This window comes from Melozone crissalis, unplaced genomic scaffold (genome assembly GCF_028551555.1).
Source record: "Melozone crissalis strain CALT ecotype California unplaced genomic scaffold, PUWL_Pcris_2 ptg000057l_1, whole genome shotgun sequence".
In the NCBI taxonomy this organism is placed as follows: Eukaryota; Metazoa; Chordata; class Aves; order Passeriformes; family Passerellidae; genus Melozone; species Melozone crissalis.
Window position 1 is genome coordinate 1,748,469 of NW_026535835.1, and position 25,702 is coordinate 1,774,170.

The 25,702-nt window shown below is 50.4% G+C and overlaps 1 protein-coding gene across 4 annotated transcripts in view; it reads left to right on the forward strand.

Annotated features, from left to right (window-relative positions):
* The window catches only part of CALN1 (calneuron 1), a 171,594-nt gene extending 145,906 nt beyond the window's left edge, over nucleotides 1–25,688 (forward strand). For all 4 annotated transcript variants that reach the window (XM_054287055.1, XM_054287056.1, XM_054287058.1 and 1 more), the window contains 2 exons: nucleotides 10,477–10,630; nucleotides 18,996–25,688. In XM_054287055.1, the coding sequence (XP_054143030.1) occupies nucleotides 10,477–10,630; nucleotides 18,996–19,123 (282 nt within the window). In that variant the 3' untranslated portion in view covers nucleotides 19,124–25,688. The remainder of the gene's footprint in view (nucleotides 1–10,476; nucleotides 10,631–18,995) is intronic.
* The last annotated feature ends 14 nt before the right edge of the window (nucleotides 25,689–25,702 follow it).

Consider the following 25,702-nt stretch of genomic DNA (forward strand, 5'->3'; position numbering starts at 1 on the left):
GGCTGCCCCTGGATCCCTGGCAGTGCCCAAGGCCAGGCTGGACAGGGCTTGGAGCAGTCTGGGACAGTGGGAGGTGTCCCTGCCATGGCAGGGATGAACTTTGAGGTCCCTCCCAGCCCAACCCATTCTGGATTCTGTCTTGGCTCTGGCTGGTGCTGCACAGCAGGATTAGAACCTCTCCTTGCTGCCTCCTTGTTATTATTTTTTGTTAACCACCATCATCAGTGCCAAGGATGCCTCAAGTCCCCTACAGCAGCTCTGGGGCTGGTTTGTAAAGCCTTTATTAATGATTGTGTCCTTTGTGCAGCCCAGGAACAGGTCTCACCTTCTAATCCACTTCTCCCAGCGTTCTCAGAACATTTGTAGCTGTTAAAGAAAAAAATGGTTTCCTTTGGCTGAGGGCTTGCAGGAGACAGCAGCAGCAGGGCCCATTCCTTCCCCTCACTGGGGCTTCTGCTGCTTCATCCCAACCAGGAGCAGATTAAAGATGCTCTCTGCAGGCAGGGGAATGGGGAGACAGCCTGAGGGTCAGTGCTCAGTGAAACTGCCAGGGGAGGGGATTTCTGCAGGGCCTGGCCTTCCCCTGGCTCCACAGTCCCTGTGCTGTCAGATGTGTCACTGCCGTCCCAGGCTGTGTCTGTGTCACTGCTGTCCCGGGCTGTGTCTGTGTCCCTGCTGTCCCAGGCTGTGTCTGTGTCACTGCTGTCACAGGCTGTGTCTGTCCTGGGCACCTGGCATGGCACCAGCCTCAGCTGGCACATAGCAGAGGTGCCCTCACATCCTGCTGCTGCCTGGATCAGGAATTCCAGCATTCCCAGTGAGAGGAATGGCAGATTTGTCTTTCCAATCAAGCTGCGGGTCTGCTGGTAGATAAAACCAGCACTGGGAGTTAAAAGAAACAATGGGAAGGATTCACTGATTGATGAATGGAAAAAGAGATTTGCTTTTACAAATAAACGTTAGGTTTGCTGATAAATGAAATTAAACATTGAAAGATGAAAGAAACAATGGAGAAGAAAAACCTCTAAATTCTGTAAGAATTAAAAATTAAAAGGGAAGGTTATGCATTAGAGGGGAATCTTTGGGATCAGGTGTTCTGGGAAGTCTGAACCTCTCAAGTACCTCAGCCAATGGGGAAAGAGAGAAGGGAAATGAGGCTGGGAAATTGGGATTAAAAGAAGACTGCATCCTCCAAAAATATGAGAGACCCCAGGGGAATGCCCAATGGCCTCTCCCTTTATTCAAATAAAGCCAAAAAGGACTCCTCTGTCTCCTCTTTGGACACAAACCTCTGGTGTTTGTGGATTAATTTTCCTAACACCAGACAGAGCAGCCCCTGGGGTGCAGAGCCCCTGCTCTCCTTTATGGGGGAGGCTTTGTGGGGCAAAGACAGAAAAATATTTTTCCAGTTTTTCCCTCTCTTTTCCCAAGGAGAGAAAAATTGGAAAAATATTCCAATTTTTCCCTCCTTGGAATATTTGGAGTTTTGGCACAGCCTCAGAGTGATCTGCCCCAAACTCCCTTGTTGGGCTCACACTGAGCTAAGGGGGAACAGCTCAGAGTGGGATCCTCTTCCTGCAGAGGGACACAGGATTTCATATTATGAGGTATCATGGGGTAACACTGGGAAGGATCTTGGGACACTGAGCACATCCAGAGGGGACAACGGGGCTGGACAGGGGCTGGGAACACAAACCCTGTGAGGAACCCCTGAAGGAGCTGGGGGTGCTCAGCCTGCAGAAAAGGAGACTCAGGGATGACCTTATCACTCTCTGCAGCTCCTGAAAGGTGCCTGTGCCCAGCTGGGGCTGGGCTCTGTCTGCAGCAGCACTGACACAACCAGAGCACACAGCCTCAAGCTGTGCCAAGGGAAATACAGGCTGGATATGAGGAAGAAGTTTTTCACCGAAGGAGTGATGAAGTTCTGGAATGGCTGCCCAGGGAGGTGGTGGAGTCCCCATCCCTGGGTGTGTTTAACAAAGCCTGGATGTGGCACTGGGTGCCAGGGCTTAGTTCAGGTTGTTTAGGACATGGGTTGGATTTGATGATGTTGAAGGTCTCTTCCAACGCAGTCATTCTGTGAATTCTGTGAATTTTTGCTTAAATATTTAACAACTGTTATATGTCCTACACTGAAAAATCCTGTCCATCCTGTCCTTTTTTTTTCTGTGTGAATTATTTATTGTGTGAATTATTTTGCTGGTTTTGAGGCTGCCACCTGCCATTTCCACGTCAGAACAGACAGCACCATCAGGGCAGTTTTACCTCAGCCCAGAGGTGGATTTCCCCAGGACAGGAGCCCATGAGAGCTCCAGATCTGGGGGGCAGGCAGAGGATGGTCAGGGCCAGATGGGAATTCCCAGCTTCAGCCCTCATTAGCTGTGACGAGTTTTTTTTTCCCCGAGGCTCCCCCAGGCTGCCGTGGAAGGTCAGGAAGGTGCAGCCCTCGTTAGGGATTCCCTTGGATTGGGATCAGCCCTGGGGCGAGGCCTGGCAGCCCTGAACCCACACCACAGAAATTGCTGGGGCTGTTAATTTGTGCTGCAGCCGCCAAGCATTCTCTAATTAAAAAACCACCACCAAACCACCACTTCTCTGTGGTTTACTAAACTATTTCCAGTTAATTGAATGTGGCCAGCATTAACATTCCTGCTGAGTGCAGGGGAGGTGGTGCCTCTCAGGGGGCCCATTCCTCTCAGCCCAGTTAAGAACCATTTTAGATCCCACCTGGGAAGGGGAGGCACAGCCAAACACCCACTGCCCTGCTCAAATCCTGGCCCAAAATTAGTCTGGGCCTAGGGAAGGCTGGGACCAGCCTCAGCAGAGGGAATTCCATCTCCAGGAGGGAATTACAGCTCTGGGTTTGGTTTTGGATGGAAAAGCATTTCCCTGCAGCCCAGCCCAGCAGCATTTCCCATCTCCAGAGCCAAAGGTGTCCCTGGGGGCTCCTGGCAGACACGAGGGGGCCACTCCAGCCCCTGTGCCAGGAGTCACACAGCAGCAGCTCTAAGGGATGCTCCAGATCCACCCTGGGCATTGTGGAATATCCCAAGGGAAGGGACCCCCAGGGACCATCAAGTTCAGCTCCTGGCCCTGCACAGGACAGCCACAAAATCCCCCATCCCTGGGAGCAAAGGGGGTGTTTGGGGTGTTTGGAGTGTTTGGGGTGTTTGGAGCCCAGCCCGGAGCAGGTTGTGACCCACAGACACCAGAGGATTCCACATTGCCCAGGGATGATCCCTGGTGATGCCATGAGGGCTGTGGGGTGTGTGCAGGGACACACAGGAGGTTCCCAGGGCCAGATGGGGCTGGAATTCCTCCTTATTTCACAGTGCAAACTCGGGCTGGGTGTTTGGGGTCAGGGCACTAAGCACTCAAACCCGGCTGCAATGCTCAGGTGTGCCCTGAGTCCCGCTGGGCGTTTGTCACAATGGACATTTGTCACCACGAGCATTTGTCACTGTTATAAATAAGAAGCTTGACCAGGCCAATATTCAAGCAGCAATAAATTTATTAATTAATCTGGTAAAGTATGAGCAATACAGCACTTGGTACAGTGAGGAGTTTTCCCTCCAACTGCACACCCATAGTTGGGGCTTTCAGGTATTTGTAGGGGTACTCATCAGCTTTCTCAGCAGTTTCTATTCCAATTTTTACATCACAATTCTATACACTATTGTGATTTAGTTTTTCTCAGGATGTTTCCCAGAAAGGAGTATCCCAGGTGACGGTGGTCCAGTTTCTGAAAGAAGGAAGGAGTATTTCATCTGGTGAAGTCCAGTTTCCAGATGTGGGTCCACCTTTTGATTGCAAGGACTATAAATCCCATAACAGTGATGTCCAGCTTCCCTTGGTCGAACCTATTAGCCCTTGAGTTGATGTTCATCTTCCTTTCTCAAGCTGCATGTTTCCTTTCTATATATTCTATAGCTATAGTTTCAAAGATCCTTACTTCAGGCAATAGTCTAAAATTATACTTCAAAAGGTTATTATTGCAAATTCTTTAAGGCTTATGAGCAGAAAGTTCCTGTCAAAAAGCAATATCCTTAAAGCTTTAATTCAAATGCTCCTAAATCAACTGAAGACTTATAAAAGTTTATTGTGAACAAAGGATAGGTTCAAAGGCCTTCTTCCATGCTTTACTTTCCTCAGTTACTTTAGAATTTGTCTTTATAACTGTCCCATGGTTGGTTTCCACACATATTACAATCACAAATGCACATGTTGCCTGTATGTACCTGACAGGAAACACAGCTTGGTATTTCACAGTCACCACGGGCATTTGTCACAAGGGCCATTTGTCACCAGGGGCATTTGTCACCTACAAGGGCCATTTGTCACCGCGTGTCGCAGTCCTGCTGCTGGAGCTCCGGGAGGGGCGGAGCCTGTCGCGACAGGGGACAGGGAATTTCTCCATGGAAATGTCAGGATGCCCTTCCTGCTCCCAGCAGCTTCAGGAGTGTGGGATGGGGATGGCAGCTCCACCAGCTTTGTGGGACCCACGAGGGGTAATTTTAGATTATTGGCTTTAAGGCATCTACAGCATGGTGTGACAAAAGCTGATAGCCAAGAAACCCTTAAAGTGTATTGTAATTAGGAACTAATTGGCTTCTGATTGTGATGGGGTGAATTATAACATCTGTATTGTCTCACCCATCACATGAGACTGAAAATGGAATAAAAGCTTGAAAACACCTCTCAGCTGCCCCATCTCTGGGTCAGAAAAAAGCTTAATCCAACATCCAGCCCAAATGATTCTCTGATTCTTTGAAGCTTTTGGGGTTGCAGATTTAATTTTGAGAACATGAGGCAAAATCCTGCTCCACCTGGAGCCCTCCCCAGCCCCAGCTGACCCTTCCAGGTGGTTTATGTGGAAAACCTGGGTCTAAGTGCTCTCCCAGCTAAACCTCCCTGCCAGAGCAGCCAGTCCCACCTCTGGTTGGGCAAAGTGGCTTTAAAAGACCCTGCAGGCACCCAGAGTGGCCCTGCTCCATCCCTGCAGGGTCCCCTGGCCTCACCCACCTGCAGGGCAGCAAGGCCACCCTGGCACTGCAGAAAGGAGCCTCCCACTCTCTTGGGTTGCTGTTGATAATTGCTGCCCCGAGATGTGCAGGATGTCTCTGCTTCAGCCTGCACAGCTGAAGAACGAGTCAGAGCTCTTCACTTTTTGGTCTTTAGGTAGTTTATTAATTCTTATCTATGAAATTTTCTTTCTGCCCAGCCAAGATCTGCTCAGCACAGCAGCCACAGGCACTCTGACCGCCCCCGAGGTGGTGTTGTCCTTTTATACTGCAAACTACGTATAACATATTTACACTGAATTCCCAATACCCATCACCCATGTTAGACAGTGCACTTCTACTCTAAACCAATCCCAAAGTGCCAACATCACTGCAGAAAAGGGAGAACAAGAAGAAGAAAGGCTGGACATGCCCAAGTTCCTCCATCTTGTCCCCATAACCCCCATACCAAAAATCCTAAAATCTACATTTTCACCCTGTGAATATTTTATTATTACACCATTCAAATCTGTGTGACTCTCACATCCTCATACAAAGCTGGTAACTTGCTCCAAGGGTCAAAATCAAATCCCCAGGTGCTCTGGGCTGTGTGCCAGGGTCTCTGAGCCCCCCGACGGGGTCCTCAGCAACTCTGGACACCCAGAGGGATGGACTGAGTTCTGACGCCACTCTTTTGTTTTAAGGCTGAGCTGATATGAAATGCTCAGGAGTGCTGCTCCAGCATTTAGCCCCTTCAAGGAACAAGCCCTTCCCTTTGGGCCATTGCTACACAGAGCAGAGGATACAGAACTCCCTGGGAATGGGGCTCTGCAGGCAAGGCAGACACAAATTTGGGAAATTTCAACTGGGGAGGCTCAAGGAATTGAGGTATAGGGATTCATTTCCTTCAGGAATTTTAAGTCAAGAACGAAGGAAGCTACAGGATGGATTAGACCAGGTCCAGTTTCCCTCCCAGATATCTCATGGGACAGCATCCTGCAGCCTCAGGGTCCCTCAGGAGCTGAGTGTCCAGCTCCTGGTGCTCTCCATTCACAGCAGCACCTGGAGCAGCCTCAGCTCAGTTTGTTTTACTGCTCACAGTGAATTATTCTGAGGCTCACAAGCAGCTCCATTGATTTCCCCTAATTATAAATCCTATAGAAAGTTTCCAGCTTGCCACAGTCCCCATTTTCCTCCCCACGGAGTCAATAAAAGTTAAGAGTTGCTCCCTGGTTCCTGTCATTACCACAATAAAACCCAGAGTAATTGAAAAGTGAATCAGGGAAATTGCTGGCTTGGAGAGCAGGGATAATTGGAATGACTTGGGAGCTCCAGAAGAGCCTGTCCCTGCCTGCCCCGAGCTGGAGCCACCCTGGACACTCTGCCAGGGTGACACAGGGCAAAGCAGAGACCACAACTCACTCCATAAATGGACAGATTGACAGAGTGTTCTGAGTTGGGACCCCCAAAAATCAAGCCCAGCTCCTGTGAGCTAATGAGGGTGATTCTGAATCCCACCTGAGGTTGTTCCACCTCCTAAAGGATACAAATGACAACAAAACAAGTTAAAAAGATAATTTCTCTCTCTATTAGCATAACATTTGAGATGCAGCAGCGGCTGAGCATTTGTCAAGAGAACAATTCCATCCCTCCAGATGTATTCTAACTGGAACAGGAAGACCCCAAACCCCTTAAGTCATTACTGCTGGCACAATTGGAGGATGAGCTGATCCCCACAGTTGTGTTTGTGCTCCAGCCTGGAGCAGAGGCAGGAGGACAGAGAATCTGCAGAGAGTTTTCAGTGGCAGTGATGGGAGAGAGGAAGAGCAGCAGAGACTGAGAGGCTGAAGGAGCTGGGGCTGTGCAGCCTGGGTGGTTGGAGAGCTCCCAGCACCTGCCAGGGTCTGGAAGGACACAGGGAACACAGAGAGGGACCCTGCACCAGGAACTGCAGGGACAGGACACAGGGAATGGCTCCCACTGCCAGAGGCAGGGATGCATGGGATATTGGGAATGAGGAATTGTTCCCTGTGAGGTTGGGCAGGCCCTGGCACAGCTGTGGCTGCCCCTGGATCCCTGGCAGTGCCCAAGGCCAGGCTGGACAGGGCTTGGAGTGTGATGGTGTTCACAGGGGTCTGAGGATGAGGGAAGAGATGAGGATCTGACTCCATGTTTCAGAAGGCTGATTTATTATTTTATGATATATATTACATTAAAGCTATACTAAAAGAATAGAAGAAAAGGTTTCATCAGAAGGCTGGCTAAGAATAGAATAGAAAGGAAAGATAACAAAGGTTTGTGGCTCGGACACTGTGTCCAGGCCAGCTGGGCTGTGATTGGCCATTAATTACAAACAACCACATGAGACCAATCCCAGATGCACCTGTTGCATTCCACAGCAGCAGATAATCATTGTTTACATTTTGTTCTGAGGCCTCCCAGCTTCTCGGGAGGAAAAATCCTAAGGAAAAGATTTTTCATGGAAAGATGTCTGCGACATTGGAGCAGCCTGGGACAGTGGGAGGTGTCCCTGCCATAGCAGGGGTGGCACTGGATGGGCTTTAAGGTCCCTCCAAACCCACCCATCCTGGGATTCTCATCACTCCTGAGCTGTTCAGCCTCAGGTTTTCTTCCCTGACCCCTGCTCATTGCACAGGTGCAAAACCATTCATCCTCCAAAGAGTTAATCAAGGACAATGAGTGCACTTTGCTTAATCTGAGCCGTGCAATATTCCCATCTATCCCTGTGTGTGCAGGCAGATTTGCACACATCCCTCTGGTTCTATCCAGCACCCACAGAAACACCAATTTCCCCAACTCCCTTCACTCATTTCCTGCACCATCCCAACCCTGCTGTAGGGAATGTGCAGGGGAGGGGACAGCAGGGACCAGAGACAAAGTTCTGCCTCTGTCCAGATGAAAGCATTTCTGTGAGCAGCAGGGCTGATGGGTTTGGTTTTTCTGCTGTCTCGTTCCTCAGGGATTCAGCTAAAAATAGTGAGCACCCCATTGTCACCAGTGGCTCCTTGGTGCCCAGTTCAAAGCTGGGCCGCAAATCCCCCTGGGATTTAATCACCAATTTCCATCCTGCTTTGTTGTGCATGAACAAATCTCACCAGCCCTGCTCTGCTGTCTTTAATGTTGAGAAGGGAGCAGCTGTGCTCTTCACATCCTGTTCCATGACAAAAAGCGTTTCTCCTGGCAACTGAAGGTGTGGAAATTTGGGATCATTCCTCTGGTTGCCTTGCAGCAGTGCTGGGGGTGTTGCTGGAGGTTTGCAGGGGGTAGTGAAGCTGCCCAGGGTTCCTGCAGTGCTGATTGCATGGGGGTGCATCTAAGGATTCCCACCCAACACCCTCTCCTGCATTCCTTGGGGTCATCATTCTGGGAAACTCCAATCTGAAACTGAACCCCAGCAATGGCAACGCCATCATTCCATCCCCACTGTCACTCCCTGCCTGCAGGAGCAGCCCCTCAGCCTGTGGTGACCCCATTCTACCTCCTCAGGGCTGGTGCTCAACCTCTGCTGGAATTCTCTTCCAGTTCTGCCTCGGGGACGATTCTCGAGGCTAACACAAATCTCAGCTTTGCTGTAGTTTGTGGGTTTGGCTTTTCTGCCTTCAGGGAATCAGGATCACAGAAAGGCTGGGGGTGGGAGGGACCTCAAAGCCCATTTAGTGCCACCCCTGCCATGGGCAGGGACACCTCCCACCATCCCAGCTGCTCCCAGCCCTGTCCAGCCTGGCCTTGGGCACTGCCAGGGATCCAGAGGCAGCCACAGCTGCTCTGGGCACCCTGTGCCAGGGCCTGCCCACCCTCACAGGGAACAATTCCTAATTCCCAATATCCCATCCATCCCTGCCCTCTGGCACTGGGAGCCATTCCCTGTGTCCTGTCCTGCCTGTTCTGTCCTGTTCTCCCCAGGCTGGGGAAGGAATGGGAATTTCCTGCTGGATCCCCACTCTCCCAGGGCAGAGGGAGCTGGGAGCTGGCATTGCCCTCCCTCCACTGGGGCATTGAGCCAGAGGGGTTTGTGTAAGAGCCACAATGAGAGATGTAGGACTCCATGCAGCTCTTCAAAATGCAGTTTATTGTATACAAAATGCAGTTTGTTATATTTAAGGTGTAAGAGCACTCCAGGGTGGTGGGTGACAGAGCTGTGCCCACAGTTGTCAGCTCCAGCTGCAGGCAGCCCTGGAGACCCTTTGGTTTTGGTTACAATGCATTATAGACTTTGCTGAGCATCTTCATACACCAGAACCAATCTATACCTTAATTTTTACCTACAGCCTATCATAACTACCGTAATTATCATATTGGTGTTACTGTTCTCCAATCACTAAAAGTCAGTACATTACAGTTTAACCTAGAAGTTGTTTTTCAGTTTTCTTGCAGTGGAAAATTCTGAGACCTTTTTCTACTTGCCACATTTGCTGCCTTGTTTGCCTGTGCTCTCTTCCTGCTTGGTAAAAACATCTTCTTGTTTGGGGTGGGTTTATCCTTTGCTCTAAGCCATAAAAACCCCTTCTAACTAACACACCCTTTGCCTCCTTGGTTATCCAGTGAGACTGGCTCAGCAATTCTTTTCTTCTATATCAAAACTTGCTTCCATCTCTATTCCTTCATCAGATTCTACATTCAAGAATCTTTCTGCCATGCACACATATCTGTGAGACTTTCTTGTCAAACTTTCATCCTTCCCAACAGGTTTGGCCTTTCTGGGTGTCCTGAGGTGGCTCAATGGGGTGGAGCAGCCCTGGAGGGCCCTGGTTGCTGTGCACAAACCCTGCTGGGGCTGCAAGGCCTCGCTTTCAGGAGCTTCTGCAGCACTCAGGAAAACTCATCATGGCTTGGAGCAGTTCCATCCCTCTTTCCTACACCCAGAGAGACTCCTCTGCTCCCCTGGCACTGCACAGCAGCCAGAGTGTGTCTGCTCTCTGCTGCACCATTAGCAGGGATTCATTAATACCACAAACTGCACATGGCCCATGTCCTGCTTGAGTAAAATGTTCACATTCAACACAGATTGTGGGTTTAGTACTTGGTTAGTGTAAGAACAGCACTTCATACTGGATCCACAACAGAAGTCAGCTCTGAGGGAAGTGTCCTCTGCTTGTTCCTCCCTCCAGGCATCACTGGGTGGTTAGGAACATAAAGAAGGAGGCACAAACAGGGTTATGGCTCATGGGAGGTGTGAGAGCTACCAGGGGGATCCCTGAGGGTTTTCTCTTTGTTGGGATGGACTGGATTGCTGCCTCTCCATCCCTGGGCTGGGTTTCTGGGTTTCTCTGCTGCTCCACCAGTGCCAAGACCTATTTACAGCATCGACTGTTGGAGTGAAACCAGCCCCAAAGAACACAAACCCACCTGAGGTGCTGAAATGAGGCTGATAAACACAAGCTGGGGATTGTGGCCTTGCTCTAGGCCTGCTCTCCTGGGAGCCCCATCCCTGGGTTAACTGGGCTGTCTCCCACAGTTTGACATGCAGAGGATAACGCTGGAGGAGCTGAAGCACATCCTGTACCACGCCTTCCGCGACCACCTCACCATGAAGGACATCGAGAACATCATCATCAACGAGGAGGAGAGCTTGAACGAGAACTCTGGCAACTGCCAGACGGAGTTTGAAGGTGAGAGAGAGTCCTGGGGTCCTGCTCAATTTTCCTGTGTCTCTGTGTCTTGGTTTGGAAAGATAGGAGTCTGCTAAGGAAGGCAGGAGCCTCCCCTAAAATGGAGAATGTAAACCCTCCCCACCCCTCCCAGTTGCTATAAATTTTAACTTAAGGGGCTCACAGGCAAAAACATGGGAGCAGGAAATAACAGTTCTTAATTAGGGAAGAAAAATAAAAGGATAAAATAAACAATGCAGTACCCTAGAACAACACTGACAGAGTCAGAACCCAACCTGACATCCTGTGGGTCAGGGTGTTGGCAGCAGTCCCATTGGAATTGTGGCTCAGCCCTCCTGCAGTGTCAGGGGTGGTTCTGCTGGAGCAGGGATCCTGTAGAGAAGGATGTATTCTTCCTCTGAAGATCCAGTGGAAGGAGAGGCAGCTGCTGTTCCTCTGGGGAATCCAGTGGAGAAGCCGTGCTGGTGTTCCAGAATCTCCAGATTGTATCCATGTAGGAATGCTTGGCTCCTCCCTCTGGGCTCACATCTCCCGATGGGATGCTGTAGTTCTTATCAGCCATGCAGTGACATTCAATAGTCTGTTATCAGCAGATGTCCCCTCCAGAGGGAGGTGTGATTGTGGTCATTCAACGAGAGAGATAAGGCAAACTGCCCACTTGACAAAAGATAATCTGCCATACAGATGGTAATTGGAATACATCTTGCATTGCAATCTGGGACACTCTAAAACTCACTCTGATCCAGGACAGGGGTGCCTGGGGGTGGCAGGGAATTGTTTTGGACACCCTGAGAGCTCAAGAGCTGCCCTCAGGCTTCTGTCCCTCAGCAAAGCTGATCCTTTTCCAGGCACAGGGATGAAGCTCTGGGGGTTTCCCCTCTCTCTACTGGGATGCAGGCAGAGGGATGTGCTGAGGTCAGTGCCTAAGCCAGGCTGAATTTCCCTACAGAAACACTTTCATTTCCCTCATCCCACCATGGAATGACTTTCTTGGCACTGGCTGGCCCTACCAAGCTGTGTTGGGCTTCTCCAGTTTTCTGTTGAGATCCCAAAAAGGCTCCCAGGGAGCAGCTGGGACGAGTCCTCTCCTGCACTGAACACCAGCAGTGAGCAGAGGGATCTGTGCCCTGCTGCCCTGGGGACCTTTTGCTCTGAGCTGCCAGGACCTGCCCCAGCCACGACAGCTCCCCTGAGCACAGGAGGAGCTCTGCAAAGCCAAGGGCTGAGCAGTGCTTGGAGGCACCCAGGGAAGGGAAACATTTCCCTCCTTCAGCAGAGCCTCAGGGGATCAGGAGGGTTTGGGGCTAGTCTGGTTTGGGGCTCCTGGCTCCTTCAGGAGTTGGGATCAGAACTGGGATCTGCAGTAAATCTTGCACCTGGACAGGGCTGACACTGGCAAGGACATTCCCCATTTTAAGCCACCTCAGAAAAAGCATTTTCATTTCCTTGGCCAGGAGAACTCACACTGCTGTGGAGTGTTGCTGCTGAGAGCAACCAAAGAGGTCCTGGTTGTTCAGCCTGTGGCAGTGCCCAAGGCCACGCTGGACATTGGGACTTGGAGCAGCCTGGGACAGTGGAAGGAGTCCCTACCCAAGGAATGGGATGGTTTTTAAGTTCCCTTCCAAACCAAACTGATCTGTGATTCCATGAAATCATCTCAAGAGCAGAAGAGCCCAGGGAAGTGGAACAGAGAAGCTCAGAGTTTGTGCCATGGTAGAACCGCTGTGTGTCCCACCCAGCAATCCCACTTTAGACCATTTTGGGAGAACTGGGACATTTTGTGGGGTCAAACAGCTCTGAAAGGGCACCAGGCAGAGACAAAGAGCAGAGGATGAAAATACAGCCCAGTCCCAGGCCTTGGCCTTGGCCTCTACTAAGCAGGGCAGAGAAGCTGGAGGAGCAGAGCTGAATTTTAAAAACCCTGCAGGAGGGAGGCAGCAGCAGCAGCAATCCCTGAATCAGGCCAAGCAACAATTTTTGTGTTCCTCCTGGAGAAGAGTGCAGAGGAAGCAATGTTTCTTCCTTGCCTGGAGCTGTTGGTGCCCACTGACCTGCTGATCCCTGGGGACAGGAGCCAGCTGTCACTGCTGCAGAGTTTTGGGAGCTTGGCTGAACCATCCCAGAAAAAACCTGAGATCCTAATGCTCAGCATCTCATTTTGGAAGCTCCAGTTTCCAAAAGTGCAGCAGGAACAGCTTTTCTCGTGGGATGTTTTGGCATTGCTGGTGCCAGGCAGAACCTAGAAGCAAAACAGACCCTTTTTTAGATGTTGGGAACACACACAAATCCAGCAGGAAATAAAGATCAGCTGAACCATCAACAATGGGGTAAAGTTTTGCTCCAGGTCCCAGTGGAAGGGGACAGCTCTGGTCTGACAGCTCTGACAGGAGCATTTCTGCCAGGAGAGGACAGGTTGTGTCCCTGCAGATCTTCAGGCTGACAGGAATGACCCCCAGAGCTCCCAGCTCTCAAACACCAGCATCCCTACAGGAATTACATGGTATGGATTGTGGCACTAAGGGACAGCTGTCCTGGGCTGTGTCCCTGGGGTCACTCACTTCCAATTAGTGCACTGAAGGAGATGCTTTTTGGGTGGAACTCCTTGAGTTTAATTTAGGTGCCACCTTGGGATGAGAAGAACTGCACCCTAAAGATGAACTCCCTTTCTTAGGTCAATTCCAGCAATTCAAATATTTCTTTCAACTGCCATCCATATTTAATGTACCATCCACCCCACTGAAAGGGCCTTTAATTCTGGGGAGAAATGAAGCCAAGATGAGCCCCAGTGGTTCCCACTGAGATGTGGGGATCTCCCAAGGGAGCATGCACAGCAGAGACACAGTTGCAGCTTGGTGAAAGGGGGATCCCCACTCAGTGTCACCTCTGGGTGTTTTTGGATCCCAGACCAGCCCCAAACCCTTCTCGTCCTGTGGGCAGAGATATTCCTCTTCTCCACACTTGGACATTCCCATTCTCTACATCTGGACATCCCTGTTTTCCACATCTGGACATCCCCATTTTCCCCACCTGGACACCCCCATTTTCCACCCCTGGACACCCCTGTTTTCCACACCTGGACACCCCCATTTTCCACCCCTGGACACCCCTGTTTTCCACACCTGGACACCCCCATTTTCCACATCTGGACATCCCTGTTGTTCACATCTGGACATCCCTGTTTTCCACACCTGGACATTCCCCTTCTTCACACCTGAGTGACCTGGCTCAGGTGCTGAAGAGTGTTGCACAGGTAATATCACCATCAGTACAAAGCCATGAAATTTCTGTCATACAATTATGGAATAATGAGATAATAAGGTCTTTATGACCATGAAATCTTCTTCAGTATCACTGTGGATGGCAGACCCTGCATCTCTCAGCATACAGCTTACCCCAAATGCAATATTTGTATTATAGTCAGGGCCAAGGCCAGGATTTCCTCAGCTCCCTCTGAACACTGCAGTCAATTGCAGGGGAAGGACATTCCCAGGGCAGAGGCACAGTTCTGTCCTCAGCTTTATCTCTGTTTTTATCAGCACTCAGGGCAGGACAACGAAGGCTGTGTGATTTCCTGGGACACAGGCAAAGGACAGTTTGCAGCTCCCAAAGATTTACAGCCCAGCAGCCTTTTCCTGGCAGTTCCCTTGATCTAGCACTCAGGACACAGAGCTGGTGGCACAGCAGTGTCAGTGGTACAGGACTGCCGGGGGGTGCCACCCTCAGCCATGACCCTTACACCCATGGGATGCAGCCAGCAGCTCCTCCCTGCCCCCCTGTCCTGCTCAGCTCAGTTTGGGGATGACAAACTGACTTGTTAAACCAAAAATAACTCCAGGCAGCCTGAGCAAGGCACCATCACTCACCTGTGGCAGGGCTGGGACAGGGCTCTATAAATACACTGCTGCTGTCCTTGTGAGGAGCTGTTCTCCTGCAGGCAAGAAGGCTCCCAGTGCTGGGAGCACATCCCAGACCCACTGTGGGCAGGGTGACCTGGAAACAGCCTGGCCCCATTAGCCCCAGCTCCTGAGGAGTTCTGGGGCAGTGCTCTGTACCAGGAGGGGAATTCTCCTCCCCAGCCTGGCCCCATTAGCCCCAGCTCCTGAGGGGTTCAATTCCAGCAATTCAAATATTTCTTTCAACTGGGAGCTGTGGTCTATGCCAGTGGAGGAGTTCTCCTCTCCAGCCTGGCTCCATCAGCCTCAACTCCTTGAGGAGTCCTGGGGGCTGTGGTCTGTGCCAGTGGATGAGTTCTCCTCCCCAGCCTGTCCTGGGACTGTTGAGAAAATGAAGAATGACCCAGCCTTGATTTGCCTTTGCCTCGTGAGCTCTGATGGATGTTGGAAACCTCTGGGTTGCTCTTCCCCCTAAAAGGGTTGAGGATTTCTCCAGAGGAGCCTCAGGCTCTGCCCATGTCCCATGAACCACATCCAACCCCTGGCGTGTCCCGTGGGTGGCAAAAGCTCCCAGTGGCACCCAAATGTTGGCATCCAGCCCTGGGACAATGGCAGCTGTGGGAAACCAGCAGGAAAAGCAGATTCTGTGCTCAGAGATGATGAATTAGAGAAAGGAGAGAACTGAGGGCATGCCCTCCCCAGTAAGCAGGGCTGGTTAAATGGAACTTCATGTTGTAGGGAAGAATTCCAGGAATCAGGGCATCAGGAGTTCCAGCTCCTCTGCCTCCCTGTGGATTTCCAGGGAGCAGGGCAGTGCTGATACCCATCTCCTTCCTGGTGTCATTCCCAAACAACAGCGTGAGGAATGGCTGGGCTGACATTCCCCTTTCCCCCGGGGTTATTTGTAGGTAATTTGGATGTTTGGTGTCCCTTAAGTGGGTAAAGAGCAGTAAATGGGACTTCCCTGCATCTTGCTGCCTTCAGGCTCTGTTGTATAACAGAACCCTGGAGAAGTTGTTCAGTTCAGGGACATTTCTGCAAAACCACCGAGCATGTTTTACTCTTTTCCTCTGGAGAGGTGGGTTTGCTATCCCAATAAACCCTTGGCCAGCCTCAGGCTGCTGTTCCCATCACCAGCCCCACCCTGACAGCAATGCTGGTGCTGGCAGTGATTTCTCTGCTGCCTGGGAGTGCTTTCAAAGTACAGAAATAATAGAAAATACATTAAAAAAAACAACTACAGCTGGGCAGGAATGAGCTTTTCAAAGCACCAGGGCACCGTGCAAAAAGCCACAGCACCGATCCTGTGTGGGTTATAAAAGCCAGAGAAGGAATCCAGCAGCAGAGCAGTGTAAGCAGAGAGTGGGGAATTTGGGAGAGCTGCTGGCAGGGGGGATTTCATTCCCTGCCCAGAACAAGCCAGGCCTCACTCGCATTCCCTGCCCGGGGCAGGATGGCTCCAACCCTCCCCAAGGAGGGCTCTGTGCCCCTGGCACTGAGCTGGGGCCACTGGGAGCTGGGACTGGGGCACAGGCACTGCTGAGCACCAGCCAGAGGAGGTGGTGGGGGCAAAACTGGGATTCAAACCCGGCATCCAGGGCTCTCTGTGCCATGAGGTTCAAGGCTGGATCAGAACAAGGGGATTTTCCACAAATTCTAAAAATATTCTCCTTCCCAGCTTTCTAAACATGGGCACCTGGAGCCTGTCCTTGGCTGCATTTTAGGTTTGCTTTGGGGTTGTTTTCTACCATCTGAAAGTTTCCCATCATCACAAGCCCATCCATGAGGAGAAGGTGACAGGGACATCCCTTCCCAGGGAAAGCAAGGCCAAAGAGCAAAGCAAGGCCCAGAGCAGGCAGGCAGAACTCTCCATCCTGGGTGGGATGATTTCCTGGCTGTCCCTGACTGACCTGCACAGGCCAAGTGCCAGGTCCTGCACTTGTTCCATGGGGCACAACAGGAACAGAACGTCCCATGGAGCACTCTAGACTGGGACAGAGGAGCTGGACAGATGGGAAAGGCCTTGGGAGTGCTGGTGCCAGTGTCTGGACATGAGCCCAGGTGTGCCCAGGTGGCCAAAAAGGCCAATGGCACCTGGGCTGTGCCAGGACCAGGGCAGGGCTTGTCCCCTGTGCTGGCACTACTGAGGTCTCACCTCAGACCCTGGGGACAGTCCTGGGCCCCTCAGGACAATGCAGACCCCAAGGGCTGGAGGTGTCCAGGGAAGGGAATGGAGCTGGGAAGGGTCTGGAGCCCCAGGAGCAGCTGAGGGAGCTGGGCAGGGGCTCAGCCTGGAGCAAAGGAGGCTCAGGGGGCCCTTGTGGCTCTGCACAGCTCCTGACAGGAGGGGACAGCCGGGGGGGGTCGGGCTGTGCTCCAGGGAACAGGGACAGGAGCAGAGGGAACGGCCTCAGGCTGGGCCAGGGGAGCATTAGATGAGAAAATAGAAACAATTTCTTCACTGAAAGAGTTGTCCCATGTTGTCCAATTGTCCAACAATGGTGGAATCCCCATCCCTGGAAGTGTCCAAGAAGTGTGGATGTGGCACTTAGGAGATGGTTCAGTGGTGACCATGTTGGTGGTGCTGGGGTGATAATTGGGCTCTTGCAGCCATCACCACCCTGGCATTGCCTGGGGGAACCTTCAAGGCCTTTGCAAACAAATCTCCACAGTGCCCCAACAGCACCTGTGGCTCTGACATTCAGATGAAGAGAGGCCAGGACAGAGTCATGAACTGGCTTAATTAAGTCACAGCACGAATTCTCGCTGACAAGCTTGGCAAAAAGTAAAATTAAATAAAATGAGTGCTAAAAATCCCAACTCTATCTGCTTTTTAATTGCTGCTCTCATTTCTTTTGACAATTATTCTGCAAGCATTCACTTGGAAAGGTTCTTAATAAATCTGATTTGGCTTAAGCACAGAAAACCTAAAACTTAAAAAGTTTGGAAAAGTGACTCATGTGCCATGGATGCTCCTGGGAATTGTCACAATGGGGGCCTGAGTGTCATCAGGGAGCACTCCTTGATTTTCCACTCATTCCCAGTTGACCTGGGTGAGACGGAGGGATTCACACAAGGTTGATAATTGCTATTAAAGAACTTTAGAAACAACTTAGTTCAAACTGAAAGAGAGGAGGTTTAGGTCAGAGAGTGGGAAGGAGGGTGGGCAGGCCCTGGCACAGGATGCCCAGAGCAGCTGGGGCTGCCCCTGGATCCCTGGCAGTGCCCAAGGCCAGGCTGGATGGGGCTTGGACCAGCCTGGGATAGTGGAAGGTGTCCCTACCCATGGGACAAAGATGAGTTTTAAGGTCACTTCCAACCCAACCCAACCCAACCCAACCCAACCCAACCTAACCCAGCCCAGCCCAGCCCAGCTCAACCCAGCCCAACCCAATTCAATGCAATGCAATGCAATGCAATCCAATCCAATCCAACCCAACCCAACCCAACCTGACCCAGCCCAACCCAACCCATTCTGTGATTCCAACTTCACAAAGACCTTAAAAGAAATACACAGCTAATCCCAAACGTTCCTGTGAGTATTTAAAGGGATCAAAAGCCATGATGAGGGAAAGGAGTTCCTGAAGGGTTAGGAAGGACTGGGATGGGCTGGTTTGGAAGTCCTGCAGGGCTGAGTGGTTTGTTTGGGAATGTCCCAGCGGGCAGAGGTGACAGTGAGAACAGGAGGGTTCCTGAGCTGCTCCAGGAGGGAACAGAACCCCTGTAGGAATGTGCCCCCTGTTGACAGAGTGACAAAACTATCCTTTGTCTCCTTAAAAAAGGATAAAAGCCCAGAAGTTTCTCTCCTCAATTAAGTAAAAAGACATCTCATAAGATGTGAAAAACTTCACCTCAAACTTAAACATAGCCACTTGAACAGAAGCCAAAAATCCTGCCTAAGCAATTTACTAGAAAAAGAAAAGAAAGAAAAAACAAATTGCTTTTGTGGGGTATTTTACCAAAAGCAAGAACCTCTTGCACCTAGCTCAAGTTTTCTCTATAAAGAAGAAAAATTAGGTGAGAGGCAATGTTTTGTCCTCTGTTGAGGAAGTTAGTTATGCTGAGGTGGTGGATTAAAGGGTTAAAGTACCCTAGGGATGTGGAGAAGTTTGAGAGAGGGGTTTGTTTTGTGAGGATGTTTGGGCTCTTTTTGAGATTTCTAGGCTAAAGCGATGCCTAGGGCTGTTACAGCTAGGGCAGTTATTTATTTTAATGGAGAGTGGTATGGTTGTTGGAGTATATAACAAAATTGTTGGAGTAAAATAACATAAACAACCTTTTGTTATTTTGCCTTTTATTAAAACTTTTCTGTTTCCAACACTACCACAGAAGCCATCCTGCTATTTTTATGCCTTCTAAGGTAGCTAAGCTATCTTAATTGTGATATAAATGTCCAAAAGGTTGTGAGACCTAGCTCAGAAAGAGCATGTACCAATGCCCTGCCCTGTGTGACGCCGCTCTTGTCCCCGCAGTGCACGCCCAGAAGCAGAACCGCCAGACGTGCGTGCGCAAGAGCCTCATCTGCGCCTTCGCCATGGCCTTCATCATCAGCGTGATGCTGATCGCGGCCAACCAGATCCTGCGCAGCGGCATGGAGTAGCTGGCACGGCTCGGCTCGGCTCGGAGTGGTCCTGGCACGGGATGGCCGCCATGCATGCGCACCCGGGAGAGCTCCCGCCCCGATCCCACGGCACCGACACGCGGGCACAGCCGGCGCCTGCGGCAGGAGCCGGAGCCAGCAGCGTGTCCTGTGAACCAACCACATCCTTTTGGCAGGGACATCAAAGGGCTGTTCTAATGCTTTAAAGGTTTTGTTTCCTAATGCAATAATCCCACATCCAGGAGTCCCGAATTATTGCTTCGAAACAGCAATGGCAGCGCGGAGGACGCTTGGATCCGGCGCTCTGCGGGTGGGAGGAGGCCCAGCCTCGTGACTGGTCCTGACCCAGGGCCCAGTGACTGTCCCACGCAGCTCCCGCCGGGCCCGCATTCCCAGGAAGTTCATCGTAGCATTGCCACAAGCAAGTCCTGTTCCTTTTGTTCCACGTGTTCCAGCTTCACTTTCCTTTTCCCTTATGACCATGCCATGGAGTTTACGGCATTAGAGGGGAGCTAGAGCATCCTTGTACAGTATTTTCTGAGGAAAAAAGGGGAGAATTTGCCAGCACCATACAAAATGTCTATTTTTTGCTTCATCAACTCCACCTTTGACACGAGACTGTGGGGTAGCAGGAGTCTGTTGGACGTTTTTTTCTGACTGAATCAGGGCTTGAGGAGCACCCCTTGTTTTCCCACCTGGGCATTGCTGAACTTGTGCAAAGTCTTCCAAGGGACTCTGCCACCACCAGCGCCAGCTAAACCTCCCTCTCCTCTGGCCTCTCTGCATATTCAACATTTCCTCTCCAGCAGTTTTACCCTTCTTCTTTATTGGTCTTCAAGAATTTTTTTCCCAGGTGAAAATCCTGAGGGAAGCTCTTCCTGAGCTTTCCTCTCCTTTCCTTGCCTGCACAATTTTGATTTATTCCATTTCATGCGGCCTGGTTATGATCTGCAGTGAAACCTCCATGGTGGACATCATCCTGTGGGGGAGATTTTATTTTCACCCACATGGTAAAGTGTTGATTTGACCAGCCAACTTCTCCATTCCCTTCCAGGATCCATCCCACCAACCCATCCCATGGCAGGCTCCAGCGGGGGCCATTGGAAAAGCTGAGCTCAGCAGAAGAAGGAACCCAACCTGAGCCCACCCTGTGTGCTTGGAGTGTGTCAGACTTCCATGTCTGGGGAGCCTTGGGTGGTTTTCCTGGAATACTTTTTAGGGAGCAGCAAGGAGAAGATGGAATGGTGCAGAGCAGGGACACCACAGGGGAAATGCAAGCAGCCAGTTGGACTTGGGAAGGTGTTTTTCCTTTGAAACTTGACACGAATCCATGCATTTCTCTTTGGATGAACTATGCCCCTGGGTGCCACACCAGGACAGAAATGATCTCCTGCCCTGCTGGGAGATCCCAGCTGGTGATCATGGAGTGCTCCAAGGCAGTTCCATGGAGGCACTCGGGTGCTGGAGTGGGGTGGCTGTGCTGGGAGAGCTCCAGGCACACCCAGGACCCCCGAGATGTTGCTCCAGGAGCGGAGGTGACTGTTCCCTGTGCCACAGGAGGGGCAGGATGGCTCCCCCAGGGCTTGCACAGCCCCAGCCTCCCTCATCCCACCCTGCAGCCACTGACTTACACTGGATCCATCCCCAACACTCATTCCAGCTCTTTCTTTTCTACCACTCTGAGTGACGTTTACCTGTATTTTTAGCAGCCTAATTTAAAAATCTGCTGTTCCTTGTCCTGTCTCCCACCACCCCTTTAAACTCAAGTCACTTTTAAGTGTCTCAGTGTCCCACCTTCACCTTTTCCTGCCATTTTCCTGCTGCCCCCTCCATCCTAAAGACAACACCTTTTCCACAGCAGCTGAGTTGGTTTTTTCTGCCTTTCCCAAACACATAATTCCTGCATTTCTGTTCTGCTGTGACCAATAGAGGTGAACTGCAGAATATTCCATTTAAAAAAAATGATTCTGTCTCCCAGAAGACAGAGAGATTTCTATTTGCTACAAGGCAGCACCAGAATATCTGTGGGATATTCTGGTGTGGGATTCTCAGTACTGGGAGCCCAGACACGTTTTCTGTGCTGGGCATTGCAGATAATGAACTTGGAGATCATTTGGAGGAAACTCATCCCCACTTTTAGGTCTCAGGGGTCTGTGGAAAGGTGGCAGCTGTGAGAAAAAAGTCTAAATGTTCCTTGCCACCAAGGAATACTCATTTTGTCCCTGGGATTGTGCTGGAGTGAGCATGGGCAGATGGAGGTGGAGGGGAGGGATGGGGGAGCACAGGGTGGAGCAGTGCCTCCGCTGAGCCCAAACCCACAACCCAAACCCACAACCCCAAACCCTCAACCCCAAACTCACAACCCCAAACCAGGCATTTCCCCACATTTCCTCACCCATGTGTCACAAACCCCCAGCAGACTCCAGGCCCAGCAGCACCTCATGGACAAGAATTGTCTGCATTCCTTGAAGCTTTCTGGAAGGCTCCAGAATTGCCTCCTGCATGCCCCATAAACCTTTGTAAATAGAGCCATTCTCCAGCCCAACCCTTCCCCTCCCAGCTCCATTTGTAAAGCCAAACCTATAATGAATATATTGGTAAAAGCCATAGCCTGGTGTCAGTAGAGTTCATTGCACAACTCCCCACTGATTTTACTGGGTACAGGATTTTTGGGGCTTTGGGGTGTGATTTTTCTGTAGGGAACCTCACTTTTCCATTGTGAATCAGGGTCATGTCTTGCCAGAGGTCTCCTTTCCCTTCCTAGAGCAGCCTTCCTCCATCCCCAGGCGTTGTGAAGAGATCCCTTCTTTAATCAGTGGCTCCTGGCAATGCAGGATGGATCAGGCCAAGCTATTCCATTCTTTCCTTCCCCACAACCTTCCCATCCAGCAGCACTGAATGTCTCCTACCTCCCTCCCTGGCTCCATTTATGTAACATCCATTTATCTCTTTTTTTTTTTTTCCTTCTACACAAGAGGGGAAAAATAGGGCTTTTTGCTGCTTTTACAGACAGGAGGTAAAAATAGAGCAGTAAAATTCTGATTGGAACCTGATGGCAAAAGCTGAGGGGGGAGAAAGCAGAAGAATCAAAGACATAAAAATAAAAACCCCACATCCCATACTTTAAGGAAAAAAAACCTTATTTAAGTGCTAATTAACATACTTTAAAAAATACCCAGACTGCAGCAGAGCTGTCAGAAAAAGCTCTAAACTTCTGCTCTTGCCAGTTCCAGGAGGATTGAAGTGTCTTTTCAGCCCTGCAGTTCTGGAGGAACAGGAGATTGCCATGGCAACGCTGGCTGTTCGTGACATGGGTGTCACCGTGGCAGAGCACACATGATCCCAGACTTCCAGGGATGGGCAAACAGCTCCCAGCACTGGGACAGAGGCTTTTCATGGATTAGGAAATTATTAGGAATTCGTGAGCAACTCTGTTGGCTTGGCCACAAAGAGCTGTGTGCAATTAAGGGGATTGACGTGCAGGGAAGGCTTCAAAAGGGACGTGATGATTTCAGCCCGAGAGAGGCTTTGGTTTAACTCAGGAGGGAGTGAAATCCACTCAGCCTGAGCACTGCCTGTCCTGGGCTGGCTGAGGACTCTTTGGGAAGGTTCTCCATCTGGGGATCAAGATCTGGTGAGAAGGATTTGGGTTCCTGCTCCTGCACCCCTGATCACCACTGACCTTGGCTTCAGCCACTGGCTTCAGCAGTGATCCTGATCCGTGCTCCTGGAGAAGCCAGCAGAAGGGACAGCAGCCTCACCGATGCTGAAATAATTTGGAGGGAAGTGAATTCCAGCAAAAGCTGCTGAAGGAACACTGCTCACCTCTCAGAGCCAAAGCCATTCCTTCAGGGCAGCCATGAGGAAACCACAGCAGGAGAGTTCCAGGCAGGAGAGGTGCAGTGGCTTTGTCCTGTGCACTGCCAGGAGCTGGACTTGAGGTCCTTGTGGGTCCCTTCCAACTCAGGATATTCCATGATGGTGGTGCTGGTGGCCCTGGAGAGCCAGTGACACCTGGGAGGTGTCACCTCTGGTGCCACCCACGGGAGCCTGGCCCCTCCACGAGTGCACCACTGAGGAAGAATTTCTGATCGGAACCAATGTCAACATAATTGCAAGATTTAAATGGGAAGTCTTGGCTTTGTTAGGACTCTGTTCCTCATGCTGTGGGAGGTAACAGGGAGTTAGAGAGAGTTCACAAAATAATTCTCCTTCCTGCTTGATGGGCACCCCCATATCCCCCAGTCACTGCCAGCACCTGGGACAGTGATCACAGAGCCCAGGTCCAGGGTGAGCAGGAGGGTGGGAGGGAGGAGCACCCCCAGCTCCTGTCCCTGCTCCCCGGTGAGCCAGGCTGAATTTCTGGGTGAAATCCAGTTCATGTGAGAGATTCCATCCCGGTTATCCAGAGGTTTCACCTGTTGGACCTGTTGAGTGGCAGGGCTGGATGTTGGTTGCTTTAATTCCAGCAGCTTGGGTACCCCTCTTTATAAGCTGGGCTGAGTAAAGAGGGGTTTTAAATCCAGAACTCTATGGTAGGAAGCAAGCAAAGCAAGCCAAGCTAGAAAACATTCCCAAGGCTGCCACTCTGGATGGCTGAAATCTGTTTGGATGAGCTGAGCACCCACTGGTCCTTTCTTCCACTGAAGTTTAGGAATATTTTGTCCCAGAAACTGACTCTGCATCCTCCTGTCTGCTGGAGAAGAGCCAAACATCTCCTGGGCCACCCCTGGCACTGGGAGGGCTCCATTCCTGGAGAGACCCCCAGGACAAGGGAGACTCAGCTTTTCCCATGGAAAACTCAGCCCCTGCACGTGCTGGGAGCTGCCAGGGCTGTCACCACCCCGAGGTGACAGGAGCACAGCCCCCGTCAGCCCTGCATCAGTGAGGGGAGAAGCAGTGGGAGGAATGACATTAAAATCTCTAAGAATGAAGTCCCTTATTTTACCCACCCCTGTAATCCATGATTTAGTTCCTGCTTTATGGATGAGCGTTTGAAAGAAGAAAAACCAACTCTTCTAAAAATGAGAATCTGATGAAGTGTCTTTTTTTCTTGGCTCTGAATCATGCTTCCATTCCACTGATGAAGATGTACAGAACTTGCTGGGTTTAAATCTATTATTTTACCCTCCTGTGCTCTGACAGTGCAATTACATTTCCCTGGCATCACTTAAAACCTGTTCCTTTCCCAGGAATTTAATGCAGAAAAAGAAAAGATTCACCACATTTTCATATCTTTATGTTGTTGGCTGCTATCAGGATGGGCTCTGTATTTCTCCAGTTCAAGAAGGACATTTTAGGCAGCTCTAGGAAGTGACAAAGCTTCACTAAGAGCAAGGTGGGCAGAAAATCTAAGACCCTTTTAACTGGAAATGTGATCCACTTGCACCTTTCCAGTGGCAAAAGTCTGGAAAACTGCTGTAATTTGGCATCTTCACTATGAAATAATTGCAGCCCCAGAAGAGGGAGAAAGGAGAAAAAAGAAATCCTCTGGATCTAGAGCTCAGTACTTGACAATTTGATGATGAAAGTACCAGAGGGGTTTTTTTATTTTCTGCCAAGACTGACCAAAATACTTTGTAGCCTTGAAAACCATTGCTAGATGAAGTTGCCATTTCCCACCCAATCATTTCCCCAGCTGTTCCTGGCCTGTCTTTGCCAGCATCCCAAACCAGCAGCTGGATTTGCCCCTCTTTAGGTGAGATCCATGTTCCAGCTTTCCTTTCCCAGCTGTGTCTCCATCAGCCAGCCAGGAGACCTTGGGAAGCTCTGGGGTGGCTCTGGTGCCACCAGCACTTGGGCACCTTGTGTCCCTCCTGGGGGCCATCCCAAAGGGTGCAGGTGATGTTGGTGGCATCAGCCCCCAAATCCCTGCCTCTGTTCCCACTGCAGCAGCCCAGGAGTGGGCTCACCCTCCTGAGCATCCCCCCCAGAGCAGCCAAAGCCCTTCCAGCTGTGGTTCCTCAGATTTCTCTGGGCTGGACGAGGAAGGGAGAGCAGGTTACCCGTGGGCCCCAGGGTCAGTCAGAAATAGCTCATTTGAGTTAACTGGAATAAGCCCAGGAGCCAGGCTGCTGCCATTCAATCCATAGCAGGATCTAAGGAATCAATTCCTTATTAGGAATCCTCCTGATTCATCTCTAGGAAGGTCTCCACTAATCCCTGTGTCTCCCTTTTGTCACCAGCTCATGTTTTCCAGCCATTTACTGTTCATTTATAAACTCATTGGGTTTTTTTGGCTCGTTAATGAAAGACATGGCTTTTTAATTAAAGAAAAAACTTCACAAAGTCAGCAGCATAATAGTAAAAAAAAAAAAATCCTAACAAAAATCCTTTGTACAAAATACTGTAAATATTAATATAAATTAACTGGGCATGCAACTGAAATAAATCCTATGTTATTACAAGTTATCTGAGTGTATAAAGGAGTGTATAAAGGAAAACTGAATGCCATATGTATCAGCTGTTCCCTCTAACCAAACTCTACTGTAAATATATAATCTGTATAAAAATATTTTAATTTTACCATTATTTATGCAATAGAAATAAAGGTTTTTTTTCTTTTGATGAAGCTTTTTT